Below are 10868 nucleotides of genomic sequence, written 5' to 3'. Positions count from 1 at the left end.
ACAAGATAAAGCACATACAAACAAACTTCTGTAGATCGTTAACTTTAATACAATTACACACATGCTGTGGTGATAACTTTCACATTATTTGTAGAACCACTTTTCTCAGTTGACTTTCATTACAAAGACGTAGTCCAAGAGGTCACACTAACATTAACAGTTTTAACAAACAGAAAAAAGACCAATCTGAAGTATTAAACAAAAAAAAATTGTATATGGATTAACTTGAACACATTTTTCATTCCAAAACATGTTTTTACTTTTCAACATTATCTCACTTTGACGTGATGGCACTTTTAGGTGCCTGGTGAGTTTTGAATACCCGTTCGATATATAACAATAAAAATTAAGCATTCACATGAGTGGAAGGCTGAAGAGTTCACATCTTAAAAAATATTCAGGTTTTTAAAGTGAATTCTTCCACTGAAAGTTCTGTCTTAACATTTTAATTAATCCTGTGAAACAGAAGCCTTTTCTTCCTCCTTTGACCATGCAGTAATTCAGGTATTGTACATTAGATCCATGCAAACTTAACTAAGGCTTACTAAGTTAATTAGAAAAGCCATCCAATCAGTGTTTAAAGGCAAAGTAATATGTAAAATGTTAGAATCAAGGTGACTTGTTTCTGCAATGAGAATTTTTGGCTTCAAAAGAAAGAGCAGATATTTAAAGAAAATGGAGCAATATAAAACTACTTTGACTTTTAAAAATTTACAGATACCCTTCTGTAGTTTATAGAATTGTTAATTTTTTAGCATCTGGTCTGCAAGAATCCTTTCTCATTAGTCTCTGAATATTTGGAATGTTCATGAGTCATTAAAATATAATTCTGGGAAGAAACCAAGAAATTAACATTTCCTATATTGTTTTATAAACTTAAGTCCTCTGGGTCATTAAGTATTAATCTTATTTTTTCGGTCCTAAAGCCGCACGTAACATCCCTGCTTAGTTATTTTACAACCTGCAAAGCGAATTACTAATAAACTAGAAAGGTGACTGATCACTTTTTATAGCCACACAGCTATGTTTTAATGTTGGCTGAAATTCATTAGATCTTGTTTTCTCAAAATGTACTTATCTAGGTCAAGAAAAACGGGCAGAAGGAACTTCACCCAAATTATGTAGTAGTGTGAAGCAAATTCAGTTTTTGAGCCAACATTAAATCATTTGTATCTTCAAACTTTCCCTTTGTAACTTTTCTTATAGCAATGTCATTTTGCATTTTGGCCAAAGAGAACTATTTTCTTTTGGCAGACGAAATCAAGCTTCTGAAGAAATAATGATTTAGGTCTGTGGAATCTGTCTCACGGAGCACTACCAAACAGAGCATTATATATTTATTTTACCTAAGTTGGTCTGTTTTAAAAGACTGAATGAAAATGTGAACTCTACTCAGTATACATTTATCCAATATATGCAGTTAAACTAAAATTAAACCAATTTTCAAAAACAACTGTCTTTTGGCCAACATTCAAGAAATCCCAAGATAATCGATTAAAAACTGTCAATTTGAAGAAGCTACTGTGCTTAAGTGTAATGTTTTAAAAATCAACTTTATACTATTGCATATTCTTGGACATTTGGGAATAAAAGACTCAAGAAAAAAAAATCACTTGGTGACATATTAAGAAAAAAATTCATGAGTTTAGGAAACAAAAGAGGCAGGATACAATTACTCCAAAATGATGGAAAACAGGGTGCCTTTGTTTTTGTCTATAAGGAAATGAAGTATTTCCCCTCAAGTTTTGCATGCCAAAATAGCTAACTGCTGTTATGTCAACAAAATTAGTTTAAAACATTACTCAGAAAATCAATTATTTCCAACAATTTTAGTTGCCTTTTAAAAGGACTTTATTGTTAAATTTCTTTCATTTTAAGGGCCATATCTCCTCACAGGATTATCACAGACCACCCTTTTAGATTTCAAGTTAACTAATTCTAACTCAATCCAAAGTAAAAACTCACACTCAAAAGCACATTACACTCATGTTTTAGGAATGTGTGCTTCCCCCAACCCCCACAGTGACAATGCATCTGTAAATTACATCTTACATCTCATTATCTGAATTTACAACATTCAAAGTGCTTATGCTCTTCTACTGAACAAGTACCTTAATATTTTTATAGTCTCAAAATACTTCATGAACCCTGAAGTGGTTCTCTATGGAAGGAACTTCCTGTGCAAAATGAATTTGGCTAGTCACCTGCATACCAAAATCCCCAAGTATCTGAACAAATTTCTTGTGCTCCTTTCCAATCCAAGATCTCATTGGATCACGTACTTGGTAAGGTGTTACATGGGTGTGAACAATAATGCCTGTTTGTGCAAATTCTTTCAAGACTTCTGGATATGTAACCCAAGTATTACTTCCTCCAGAATGACCACCATCCAGCCAATACATCGTTCTGATGCTTTTGATGAAAGCATCTATGTTCTTGTCTTTCTTGGCTTCTTTCCATTCAAAAAGCAACTGATTCAAAACAACACAACCTTTACTGAATCCAATCAAAGTAAAAGATGCACCGTTCAGTGATGGTGGATAAAAACTCATGGCAGATTCATCAAAGTTTTCACAGGTCCTCTCTTTTTCTCCTGGGCAACCATTACTAGTAGAAGAATTAGATCTACAGTTAGATGCACTGGAGTCCTTATTCCAAACATTCCCTTTTCTTGATAGCAAACCATTCTGACTTATGTTAAAAGCATTAACTAATAACATATAGAGGTGCTTAAAAGCTCCAAAATCAGGATTGTGTTCTGGGGCACCAAACATGTTGCTTTTCACAAAATTGTCATAGCAGCTGAATTTGTGCAAATGCATTCGGGAACACTTTATCACCCAAATATAACTATTGGGGAACCGGTGGGCTAGAATGGTGGCAACATTTTCTAGACTCCAGTTTTCCCACTGATAATTCTCAGGATGACGAGTCATAATTTCATGGTAATTCTGAAAGGTAAGAAAGATGAAATAATCATTTAATACATATTTACATAAAAGTATTTCTACAAAAGTTTCCTATTTTTATTATGGAGAAAGGAAATTACAATGACCTATGGTCAATATACTAGAAATGAAAACAAAATCTGCTACTACTTTCTGGTTATAAGATTTTTGAACAAAATACCTCTTTACTGTACTTCAAATCCATTAAGTGACAGGGTAATAAGATATATCTATACTGAATAGTAAGAATTTTTAAAACAATTTAGAAAGATGATAGGCTTAATTTATTTTAGTATTCTTATAATCAAGTTTCCTCATGCATCAATCAAATAAAATTTGGTTCACCACACAAACTTTCTGACCAAGACAAATTTTTAAAAATATTTCACTTTTAATGAGCTGCTCATCCTGCACCTCCACCCTTCTAGCAACCTGACTGTTGTGTTTTGTTTCTGGCTGCTATGTTTGATTTTGGTTTTGGTGTTAGAAACAAAGCTGCAGGAACATCACAGAAAAATCTTTGTACCCATCTGTGATTACATTCTTAAATTTCTAGATATAGAAAACTAGGTCAAAAATAATTATAATTTACTGTTGGTGAAAACAGACTATAAAACTGCCTTCCAAAGAAGTATGTATGAGTTTCCTTTTCCTCAGATTTCACAGGCACAGGATAACTCATTCAAACTTTAGTTTATTGAAAATTAGAATGAAGTTGAAATTTTATTCATATATTAGCTGTTCAGATTTCTACTCTTGCTTGTTCCATCCTTTGCCTATTGTGTGTAGATCTTATTTATTTACAAGGTATTCAATACATATTAACAATAACTTGTTTAGGTTCTACAACATATAAATTTCATTCTCCTTTCCATTTGTATTCATAGTTGGTTTTTTAAAGAAGCAGTTCATTCAAATATATCCCTTTATTCCATAAAGTTGATTGGATATCCACTACTTGGGTGAGGAACAGAACTAAATCCTTGCCCACATGGATCTCACATTCTAGTCAGAATTAAACTAAACTGCCGGGTGCCAGTGGCTCATGCCTATAATCCTAATTACTCAGGAGGCAGAGATCAGGAGGATAGGAGGATCATGGTTTGAAGCCAGCCTGGGCAAACAGTTCATGCGACCCTATCTGGAAAAAAAATCCATCTCAAAAAGGGCTGAGGGAGTGGCTCAAGGTACAGGACCAGAGTTCAAACCTGAGTACAGGAAAAAACCAAAAACATTAAACTCTTTAAATGTAGAGCAGCACTGTCCAGTAGAAAGGTAAGCCACACATAAAAGTTCTAGTAGCTGCATTAAAAACTTAAAAGTTAACACGTATAATTAATTTTAATATTTTACTGTGCCCAATACATCTAAAATTATTTCAACATATTGCTAATACAAAAAAATGACTGGGAGATGATTTTTTCTTATTTAAGTCTTTGCAATCCAGTGGATGTTTCACACACATAGCATATCTCAATTTGGATAAATTTTCATCAGAACACATCTGAATTTAGATTTCATAATAACTAAAAAAGTATATTTACATACCCAATTATGGAACTGAATTGGGCATAAAAATTTAAATGAGCTGAAATTAAATGTGATTAAAAGTTTAATTGACTAGAATAGTCTACAGGCAAGAGTAGACCATATTTCAAGTGGTAAATAGACAGGTAAGTGCAAATGATAAGTGCAATGGAAATAAACTGGGGGAAAAGGAGTGTAAGGCTTTGGAGAAGGTGGAAAATTAGTATTTAATGAAAAATGGTCAGGACAGGATTTTTCAAATAAGGTGACAGATAAGAAGGACCCGAAGGAATTAAGGGAGTGAGCCATGTGGATATTTTGGGCAGAAGCACCTACAGCTACAAAAAGTTCCCAGGTGGATGTAGCTGTGTATAACCAAGATATAGCAATGAGGTCAGTGTTTGTAGAATGAACAGGAGCAAAAGTGAAGGCAGAGAGATTATTGAGGGGGTGCTCATAAGCTTTGTAAGATAACGCCAGGACTTTGGCTTTTGTTCTAGAAGGTTTGAAGCAGAGGATGATTCAATCTAAGTTTTGAAAGAATTATTCTGGCTTCTATGTGGGAAGGGAGGGGCAACAGCTGAAGCAGGGAGACCAGTTAAAAAGGTACCAAAAAATCTCCATAAGAAAGTGACTTAAACCACAGTGGTAGTAGAAGTGGAGGTGCTGAGAAGTGGTCAAATTCTGAACATATTTTGGAAGTAGAGTCAAGATTGGCTGATGTATTGAATACAGTGTGGAAGAAAGAGAAATAAGAAAAACAGTGCTGCCATGCTACCATTTGTGTTTTTTACAAACCTGCATAAGCATAGAATGTCTCTGGATGAATGTATACATACATACATACATGTATACATATGTATATAGATATATTAATATATATATGCATACATGTACATATACATATGTATGTATACATATACAACAGCGGTACTTTTGGGAGAAATGAGAAACGAGGGAATGGAGAGAAAAACACCTTTCCATGTACAAACTTAAGCAATCTGAATTTTACGCAATATACATACCTTTTCTTATTTAAAAAAATTTAATAAAATACTATAAAAATTCAGTCTACGTACAGTAAGCCCACCTTATTTCTTATTTGCAGATTTATTACAATCTGCTAGTGTTTTGACCAAGCACAGTAAAAATAATTTTTAAAAACGTCAAGACATTTCAAAAACAAGAAAATTTAATATTCTAAGTTGCATTATGTAACTTAGTTGATGCAGAAAAGCTCTCAATCCTGTGTTATCATTATTCATGTTTAAATTGTGTGACCTAAAAAGTGTTTCCTTGTCCTTAATTTTGTGAAAATATGCCTCCCAAAAAGTAAATGGTGCCAAACACTGTGGCTCCCACCTGTAATCTCAGCTACTTGAGAGGCAGAGATTGGGAAGATCAAGGTACACAGTTGGTCACACACACAAAAGTAAGATCCTGCCTAAAAAATAACTGAAAGCAAAAAACAAGAAAAAAAAAAAGGCTGGACGCCTGGCTCAAGTGACAGAGCACTGGCCTAGCAAGCAGGAGGCCCTAAGTTCAAACCCAGTACTGTCCCCCCCCTCAAAAGTAGAAGTATGGTAATCCTCTCAAACCAAAAAAGAGCATAATGCTTAATTAAAGCAATCAAGTGAAAATTTTAGATTTGTTGAGAGGCAGTGTGTCTTTAAAGAAGTGGGGCGTGTTCTGAGAAAATTAAATCAACCATCCACAGTACAGGACTGAACTATAAAGTGTCATGAGCACCTGCAGTGCTACCTCAATGGTAGCCTGCCTCGAAACACATGCCCACAGATATCAAGGGTATCAAAGACATAAGGAAGACAGAAAAATCATCCATAAAGTCATCAACTAGAAATGATCATTGAAATATTAGTGTCTAGCAGTCCTGTTTTCTATAGTAAAAATACACATACATACTTATGTATACAGGGAAACATTCTTTACTTCTCTCCAAATATGTAACCATAAGCTTAGACATAATTTTCACTAAAAATGTATTACAGATGTGACACCTTATCAATATAGATCTGTACCACAGACATCAGTGCAATTAAAAATTTATACTTCCAGTGGAAGTACACAAGAATGTGTAATTTCCTACATTTTTACCCATCCTTAATGTTAATGAATATCTGCATTAATTTTTAAAAATCTTTATTATGAGAAAATGATGTCATACTTTTGATGTAATTTGCATGTTTTCATTTCTTATCAGGTTGACCATTTTCTATTTATTGGCAATTTTCATTTTTTTCTGTTAATTCTGTTCATGTCCTTTGATAATTTTCCCACTGTGATGCTCAACTCTTTCATAATAGTTGTATTTCATTTAAGTTTGCCATGTTTATTAATATTTTGCCATGTATGTCAAAAACATTTCCAGATCATTTGACTTTTTATGGATTTTGCTATTACCTTCTATACATTTAGATTTATGATACCCACAATTATAAAAATCACAGAAGCTTAGATATAGAAGAGCTTAAATAAATCATTTCAAAAGCAGGTTGTGGTAGTGCATTCCTATAATTCTAGCACTTGAAAGACTTTGGCAGGATGGTCCTGAGTTCAAAGCCAGTCTGGGCCATACAGCAAGATCCTTTTCTCAAAAAGAAAAAAGGGCAAGTTAAAAGTTCAAGGCCAGCCTCAACTAACAGGCTCATGCCTGTAATCCTAGCTACTCAGGAGGCAGAGATCAGGAGGAGCATGGTTTAAAGCCAGCCTGGGGAAATACTTCATGAGAACCTATCTCGAAAAAACTCAACACAAAAAAGGGCTGGTGGAATAGTTCAAGCGGTAAGAACCAGCAAGCATGAGACCCTGAGTTCAAACCCCAGTGCCTACAAAAAGAATGGACCAAAAGGACATCTTTGCTGAACATAAAGTACACATTCCAAGTAGGCAGGCTAGAATGACCAGAATAAGTATCCTTCCTAAAAGGACTGACTAATAGAGAAAGGAAACCCCAGAGGACATGACCAGGACATACCACTTAGGGCATGGTCATCTGTATATCCTATCTTTTAGGAAAGAAATTCTTTGAAAGTTAAAATTGGAAATGATTCATATGGTATGGACACTAAATGGATCAACAAATTGTGTGTGTGTGTCTGTGTATATATGTATGTGTGTGTGTATATATATATATATGTATGTATATATGATACTACTTGGTAAGAAAAAGAAACTGGTAATGTATAGGCACTGTGTTAAGGATGAATTTTAAAAGCATTATGCTAAGTGAAAGAAGTCAGAGGCAAAAGACTATATACTATATGACTCCAGATTCATGAAATGATAGAAAAGGCAAAACTATAGTGAAAGAAAGCAGATCAGTGGTTGCCTGGGACTAGGAAAAGAGAATAGACAACAAAAGAGCATAGGGGTACTTTTTTAGGGTGATGGAGATGCTCTAAAACATGATTGTGATAGTAGGGGTTTCATAACTAACTCTTGTCAAAATTCATCAAATTACACTCTTATATTTTAAAGAGATAGTATAATTTTATATCCGAAGGTTTTGAAAAGTAAGATAACTCAAAATTGAAAAGCATCTACTTAAAAAATTCCCATCTGCCTCCAAAAATCATTACTGAGATAAGAACATAAACAAGTATCTTAGGAAATATGAGGGCCTCTGCTTTAAATTCGAATTATAAAGAAAAAGTACAGAATAAGAAAAGGCCATAACAGTGGAAAATGACTAAGAAACATCAAGAAAGTAATGGTAATTAGGATGATTTAAAATTGTATGAACAAGCAGTTACAATTAATACCAAATAAGTCAGTATCAATATGAGGCAAAGCTTCTAATGGTATCTTACCCAAGTTCTGTTTGGCCCTATTCTAGTCAATGTTTACTTGAACCAAGAATAAAACTACAAAAAGAATGCTTAGTCTATATATAAGATGAAACTAAAGTATTCTAAAAGGATCAACACACCAAAAAGATAGGTTGTGTCACATAGGGAAATCTTCATTAGGATGAAAGTTAGGTTAAAAAAATTAAGTGCAAAGATGTAGAGTATAAAATCTGAGCCTAAAATCATTGTACATAATAGCCAACATATATAAAGCACTTCATGCATTATTCAAAGTAATTTCCATGAATTCGTTTATGCAACAAATCTACTGAACACTTAGAGCGTGCCATTCTCTAAGCATCACAGCTGTATCAGTGAACAGACATAAGCTTACATTTTAGTGGTAGAAGACAAATCCCAAAATGAAAAGTTACTAACATAGATGAAATGATTAAAAAGAGTTGGGAGTGAATATGAGGAAAACATATTATATGCATGTATAGTAATACCACAATGAAACCCTCCACACTGCACAATTAATGTGCACTAACAAAAACATGGAAAAAAAAGAGTATGTATGATTATTAAATAGGATGGTCAGAAAAGCCTCAATGTCTCTTTTTTCCTCTAATGCAGACAGAAAGAGGTGAGATAATTCAGCTATCCACAGGAAGCCTGTTCTGGGCAGTATGTGATAAGCTTTTGAGGTGAAGTGTGCCTGACATGTTGGAACAACACCAAGAAAGCCAGTGAGGCTGAAGCAGAGTAAAACAGTAAAGCTTAGCCATCATAGTGACTGGGCACTTGCAATGCAACTACTATGACAGAGAAACTGGGTTTTTAACTTTACTTAATTTTAATTAATTTAGCTAGTCTCATATGTCTAATTGCTGACACATTAGCCATTTTTAGCCAGTTTTGGATTAAAACTCAGCTTCCAGGACAACATAACCATGGATATTTTCCTGCAACTATAAAATAAATCATAAAAGATATGCCTGTAGCTATAAAACTAATAACATAAAATGAAAAACAAGAGACAAAGTCAGAGAAAACTGTGAGAAAAGGTAGAGAATGAGAAGCTTTCAATGGAAAGCCATTTGCAGATTTTTGAGTAGAGTCATGGCATGAAGAGACCTTCATTTTTTAAACCATTATTCTGATCACTTTAGATACACTGAGGGCTGGGGCATGGCTCAACTGGTAGAGCACCAAATGTGAGGCCTGTATTCAAACCCTAGTGTTGAAAAAAAAAAAAAACAAAACAAAAACCTAAGAAGGTTGGAGCCTTGTTGATGAATTAGTTTTCTTTGACTTGTCTGTTTTTCATTTTTTTACGTAATTTTAATTCAGATAGTCTCGGATGGCTAATGACTAATGTATTACAGTGCAGTTTTGATTAACATCTAGGACAAATATAACCATGGATATTTTCCTTAAGCTATATATGCCCGCAGTTATAAAATAACTAACCTAGAACACAAAAACAAAAGTTCAGAATTTAAGTGAGCATCAAAATACTAACATGGTTGGCAACCACTATCCCTTTTCTTCCACCACCGCCGACCATTTTTAGGATTGTTGATAATGTACCTTTTTTGTAATTTTAAAAAAATTACTGTCACCGTTTTCTGAACACTATGTGCTGTGCTGAGTTAATTTTAAAGCTATCTTCCTTGTCCCCTGCCCAACACACACATATGGAGTCCTCAGAGAAACCAAGTTGAAGATGAACACACATTGTGTCTCATTCCCTGTATCACTCAAATGCTACCCTTTAGATTGACAGCGAGCTCTTTGAAACCATCACCCCCAAGGACACCTTCCCCTGGGTTCTATGGAGAAGGGATCCAGGGGTGTGCAAGGGACGATTTGGAATTTCATGGAGTAACGGAAGCGCACCCCGCGGGTGCCTATGTGGGTGTGTTCAGCATAGGCAAGGAACCGGGCAGCAGCCACGAGGGGACCTAGAGAAGCTACGGGAGGGGACAGGTGCCCAGGCCGGCCCCGGGTTACCTGCACATCCCCGGGGAAATAGAGGACATGATGCTGGGGCGGCGGTTGCGGCTCCTCCTTTGCCGGGTTCCCAGGGAGGTTCCGCCGCTGTGGTCCCTCCCCTGCCGTCGCCAGCAGGAGCAACTCGTTGCTGCGCTGCGGGTCGGCTCCGGGCACAGTGGACAACTGCAGGCACCGCGGGCGGCGTCCCTCCGCCGAGGGGGAGCAGCGCGCGCCGCCGATGCCTCCCTGGCTCATGGCTCCGGCCTGCAGGCGGGAAGAGATGTTTCCGAGTCCGAGCTGCGGCAGCAGGAGCAGCAGCTGCGGGGACCGCAGGAGCCCGAACCCCCACATGGGTGTCCGCTGCTAGAGCGGTTCCGACGTGGGAGGGGGTTCCTGAGGGCGGGGTTTCGCTAGGCCGCCCAACGGCTAGTCCGAGTGGCCCAGGCGGGAGTCCGCACGCGGCGACGACATCGCCATGGACCGACGTCCTCGCGCACCTTGCGTAAGGAAGAGGGGAGTGTGCGCGCACCCGCGCTCGGGTTCCGGAAGGGGCTGCGGGGGGGCGGGGCCAGAGGAAGGGCGTTTA

General features: G+C 36.5%; 1 protein-coding gene across 1 annotated transcript; it reads right to left on the bottom strand.

Annotated features, from left to right (window-relative positions):
* Window positions 1-26: 26 nt before the first annotated feature.
* On the bottom strand, window positions 27-10800 carry C4H2orf69 (chromosome 4 C2orf69 homolog). Its single transcript, XM_020185501.2, has 2 exons — window positions 10301-10800; window positions 27-2951 (listed from the first exon to the last, which is right to left on the bottom strand). Exons 1-2 carry the CDS (start codon window positions 10631-10633, stop codon window positions 2130-2132), a joined length of 1155 nt encoding a protein of 384 aa, XP_020041090.2. The 5' UTR covers window positions 10634-10800; the 3' UTR covers window positions 27-2129.
* Window positions 10801-10868: the final 68 nt, after the last annotated feature.

The sequence above is a fragment of the Castor canadensis genome, chromosome 4 (genome assembly GCF_047511655.1).
Source record: "Castor canadensis chromosome 4, mCasCan1.hap1v2, whole genome shotgun sequence".
Classification (NCBI taxonomy): Eukaryota; Metazoa; Chordata; class Mammalia; order Rodentia; family Castoridae; genus Castor; species Castor canadensis.
Note: the sequence above shows the minus strand (reverse complement) of the source record. Positions and strands in the feature narration are given on the sequence as shown.

Excerpts from the sequence above, each read along its gene's own strand:
- C4H2orf69 (XM_020185501.2), bottom strand. The coding sequence starts at position 10,633 with ATGTGGGGGTTCGGGCTCCTGCGGTCCCCGCAGCTGCTGCTCCTGCTG. Across the intron at positions 2,952-10,300 it reads ATTTCCCCGGGGATGTGCAG|AATTACCATGAAATTATGAC; the intron begins GTAACCCGGGGC and ends CTTACCTTTCAG.